The sequence below is a fragment of the Engraulis encrasicolus genome, chromosome 18, assembly GCF_034702125.1.
Source record: "Engraulis encrasicolus isolate BLACKSEA-1 chromosome 18, IST_EnEncr_1.0, whole genome shotgun sequence".
Classification (NCBI taxonomy): domain Eukaryota; kingdom Metazoa; phylum Chordata; class Actinopteri; order Clupeiformes; family Engraulidae; genus Engraulis; species Engraulis encrasicolus.
The window spans coordinates 6,971,019-6,975,925 of record NC_085874.1 but is presented as its reverse complement, the minus strand read 5'-3'; the positions used below and the strand labels follow the sequence as shown (position 1 = coordinate 6,975,925).

General features: G+C 46.1%; 1 protein-coding gene across 1 annotated transcript; it reads right to left on the bottom strand.

Annotated features, from left to right (window-relative positions):
- Nucleotides 1-282: 282 nt before the first annotated feature.
- cnr1 (cannabinoid receptor 1) lies at nucleotides 283-3,834 on the bottom strand. Its single transcript, XM_063222891.1, has 2 exons — nucleotides 3,398-3,834; nucleotides 283-2,339 (listed from the first exon to the last, which is right to left on the bottom strand). The coding sequence occupies exon 2, from the start codon at nucleotides 2,288-2,290 to the stop codon at nucleotides 869-871; it is 1,422 nt and encodes a 473-aa protein (XP_063078961.1). The 5' UTR covers nucleotides 2,291-2,339; nucleotides 3,398-3,834; the 3' UTR covers nucleotides 283-868.
- Nucleotides 3,835-4,907: the final 1,073 nt, after the last annotated feature.

Below are 4,907 nucleotides of genomic sequence, written 5' to 3'. Positions count from 1 at the left end.
ATCTGTAACAACATATAATAGAGCCTATGCACTCACATTGTACCTAACACTAAACCTAACCCTTAGATATAGTGAAGGATCTTAATGTATACAACGTATTACACACTTTGTATAACACATTACACTGTACCTAACTGATGTAAAAGTGATCATAAAATAAAGTGTTGCCCTTTTTAACAACACTGCAATACATTATTCTCATCGATTCATCTCATATTATTATTCCCAGAATACCATGGTGACCATAGTATCCAACGCAAATTCATTTCCCCAAAACAGTTACACATCAGTTCATTTGTTCAATAAAAAAGTCATGACTCAATTCCATTTCATCAATGACAATAACATGAACAGTGCTATAAAGTTATTATCAGCATACAGTAGTTTTGCTTTACATAGACTGTTGTAACGTAAAATTCGGTAGCCCCTTATCCCCGTGATAGACAAACGCACTGTTCAATAACCTGATTTGAATGTAGAAAAATACATTTCATGAATGCAAGGGGCGACGTGTGTCACCCACAGCAACAAGTATGCAGCAGGTAGCCTATTTACTATTTAAATGAAAGAAGACCAAAAAAAAATCCAAGAAACAATTGTGAATTGCTGAAATGTTGTTGCTGATTTCACCAGTCATTCCCCAAGACATTCTACCAGTCTTTTCAAGACTGGCAAGTGTTAAGAGACAGGTTCGAATCCAGCCTGGTAATTTCCCTATTGTACCCCACCTCTCTCTCCGGCTCATTCCCAGTCACCTCTCAAACTGTCCTGTCCTAATAAAGGCCCAAAAAAGCACCCCCGAAATTATAAAAAAATGACTGGCGAGTGCTTTGTGCTAGAGGAGCACCACAGGGGAGCCTGTAGCCAGTCACACAGCTTCGGCAGACGTCTCCGTGGAAACAGACATTGTTACTTTGGCTATTTTCACAGTGGTTTTCACACAACTTTCTGCAGCTCGATTGGCAACGATGCTGGGATGTCTGTTCGGGCAGTCTGACTCCAGACTGTTATCCAGCTGTTGAGTGCTGCCTTTGCACACGGTGCAGCTGCTCAAGAACGCACGGCGCAGATCTTTGCTCCTCAAGGCGTAGATGATGGGGTTTACGGTGGAGTTGAGGAGACAGAGCATGCAGCAGAAGGCAAAGATGGTCTTTATGTCATCGTCCATCTTCCAGAACAGGTCATAGACCATGATGGCCAGCACAGGGCCCCAGCAGATGACCAGCACCACCAGAATCAGCACCAGCGTCTTGGCCAAGCGGATGTCCATGCGCGTCTGCTCCGGTCGCGCGGTCTGCACTTTAGTCCCGTCGGCCGAGTAGACCACCAGGCTCTTCTGGGAGGTCCGGCTCAGCATGCGCACGGCGTGGTGGTGCGCCCTCCACAGGATGTACATGTAGGCGTAGATGATGAAGATCACCAGCACACTCGTCACCCCGATCCAGAACATCAGGTAGTTCTCGTCGATGAGCGGGAAGATGTCGGAGCAGACAGAGTTGAGTCGCTTGCAGTTCCAGCCGAGCAGCGGCAGCACGGCGATGATGATGGAGATGGCCCACATCATGCAGAAGGCGATCACAGCCTTGGTGCGCGTGACGATGCGACGGTAGGCCAGCGGCCGGTGTATGGAGATGTACCGATCTATGGCGGTGAGGAACAGGCTTCCGACCGAGGCCGTGAACGAGGCCGTCACCCCGCCCAACTTGAACAGAAACACGTTGGGGCTGTCCTTGCGGTGGAAAACGTGAAAGTCTAAGAAGCTGTAGACAAAGATGACGCTGCCCAGTAGGTCCGCCACGGCCAGGCTGCCAATGAAGTGGTAGGACGGTCTGCAGCGTAGAGTGCGAGACTGCAGGATCACACAGAGAACAACCAGGTTCTCCAGCACGGTGAACGTTCCCAGGGTGAGGGACAGGACGGCCACGGCCAGTTGTTGGCTGGGAGTCAGGATCATGAAGCACTCCATGTCCATGAAGTTCTCCCCACACTCGATGGTGCTGCTGCTCCCCGCCTCGTCACCCACAAAGCTCCTGTTGCCAAACAGGTCAGAGGAGTTAGTCGGGTAAAAGGCCAGACTCTTGAGAATGAGCTCCTCGTCTGGCTGCACTTTGTCTGCGAAAGCGGTGCTGCGGAACGCAGACAGGGGCTTCTGCAGGGCAAAGCGGCCCTTGGTGAGGTCCACGGCTGATGTTGCATCGTCGTAGCTGGCATCGTTGGAGCCGAGGTACTGGAGCCCAGAGGTGATGGTCCGGAAAGTGGTGTCTGCAACCTCGTCCAGTACGGACCTCATAACTGACGATGATATTGGGGGGGATTGCCTTGGATGCTTCAGAGAAATCCTAAAAAATAAAAATAAAAATATTGAGAGATCTTTTTTTGTAGACACATCAAAGATCCTATCTCTTTTGTGCTGACACAAAGGGTTAACACGTTTCATCAATTTAGCTGATGCATTTCTTCCTCCCACAGCAACTGGACACCAAGCACACCAACATGCCCGATCATGCATGGAAAACACAGTGGCTGGTCTCAAAATATTCCTATTGCTGAAAAGGTTATTATTGTTCTTGCTTTCTAATAAGATCTTATGATTATAAAGTCTAACTGAAAGTGAGGCTACCGGTGATACACTGCATCACAGATGAGTCCAAATCACAGGTACAATGATTTGATCAGAAATCACAGCCACAAATCATTGTGCAGGTTAGCAATTTGAATTTGGACTCCTAGGATTGGATTAAAGCATCAGACAGGGTCTATTGAACCAAAGCACCAATCACCTAAACAACTCACTGATGATAATTTATCAAAACCAATTGTGATGTTTCACCAATTGTTTTGGCAACCGATCCAATATCCTAATTGAATTCACAATAAATCACTAAAATAACAGGGTGACAAACTAGACTACCTCTGTGAAGTCTCATGCAAAGACAAGCCAGCCTACTAAATGACCTTACACACACTTAAGAAGACTGGCTGCATATCATGTCAGTTGTGCAATCCATTTGCACCACAACTGCCCTGCAACACAAATTCCAAGAAAAGCAGTTTCAAAATATTTAACAAAGGAAAAAAGGAAAACAGAAAGTGAAGGAGTAGCACCATTGCCGTGCTTTGGTGATTTTAATAAAGACATCATAATCTTACCTCGCATCATAGGAAAGGCGGTTAGGGTTCCAGAGTGGGCTACCGCAAAACTAGTCTGAATGACTCACTGCATTGGACGTGTATTGAAATACGAAATAAAATAAAATAAATAAAGCGAGAGTGGAAAAGCAACTGTTAGGGGAAATCAACCATGCAATGCAAAAGTATTTTGAGGGGGAAATAAAAGCTGTCCGCGTGGTAAATTACGCAGTCTAGAAGCAACACATAGCATACATTAGATTTTTACCTTTACATAGTTCCTCGTGTTGTGCAGGCGTTATCCGTCAACGGTATCCAGGAAAAAAACGTTGATTGACAATGTATTGAATTACACAAGCACTACTGTCAAGAAGCCTACAACATTTTACAAAATTTCAATAAATTCAGCCAGCACTTTAAGTTGTTAATGTTGTATGGTGGTTAAGCGCGCGCAATATATTTCACATTCTGTTTGGTGTTTTTGAAATCCATGAACGGAGATGATTTTCTGCTGCAGGCGACGGCTGAGGTTGTGCGAGAGTGTGCATATTTATGGGGAGTACAACGGCATACATCACGTGCCCCGGAGCGCTCAACGCGCTTCATACACATCCAAAGCAAGAAACAAGTGAGGAGGGGCGCCGACACAACAATTGGAGTAACTCATCCGAACGCCACCACCACCAGCACCCAAACTAGCCCACCCTCAAAGACAGATGCGCACCAAAATGCCATACCATCTTACTGACATTCATACAAAGGATCAGCAGTAAAACGTATGAAATAATAAAAAAAGATGGCCATCATTAAAGGGGAAATTAGCTCTGCCCCTGCAGACTGTTATGGCACAGACATGGCATTCCATTAAACATTTTAGAGGGGGAAAATAATTTTGTGCTATTTTGGTAATAAGTTGAAGTAGCCTGGCTAGTGACTACAGAGTTCTGAGCTTCTGGTCTGGCCAAGCTGCTGTAGGCTATACACGGACTTTAAAGGGGGTGGGCTTGAGACGCATCAAAAGTGTCTCTGAATACTATTGGCCGAGGCTTCAATCAATCACAATACTCTTTCCTTGTGTAAACCGACGTATAGAGCTCGAAAGTCCCGCCCCTTAGTTCCGCGTTTCACGGGACCTCAGTTGACCATCTAACAACATGGTAGCGGGTAAATATCTTCTGATCTCAGTCATGATATGCGCTGGGCTCCAAATATGCTGTTTAAGAGGATAGATAAAGATTATTCAAGCAGAAGTATCAATGTTTTGTTCCGAGGCCGTCGGCATGAAAAATGTGAAGAAACACAGCTTTCTAAAAAGTTTAGGGGTTCATACGAAAAATTAGGCAAAAATATCAGAAACAACATATATGGAGCTCGTGGCACAACTCGAAGGGGATCGAAATGCCATTTTAATACCACCATTGGATTACATGCTACGATTTTCGGCTAAAAACGCCGTTGAGGTCCCATGAAATCGGGGGAAGTGACGTCACTTTCTAGCTCTATTACTGCGCAGTCCGTCCACCTCGGGGCTGTGAACTCGCCACCATGTCAATGGGAGTCACAGCACGATACCGCTGGACTGAAGGACTAGTCCGATAGCCCAGCGCTACAGATACTGTATAAGCCCTTTTCGACTAGCCCTGTTAGAACGGGGCTCCGCACTGCTGGGGCGTGGTTTTGGGGTTTTTATTGCATTTACTCCATACCCACCCATCATCAGCTCAAACAGGGCCGAAACAGGGGCGATTATAGAATCGCCACAGACGTGGTTCTAGGCG

Coding starts and splice junctions, on each gene's coding strand:
- cnr1 (XM_063222891.1), bottom strand. CDS start 2,290: ATGAGGTCCGTACTGGACGAGGTTGCAGACACCACTTTCCGGACCATC.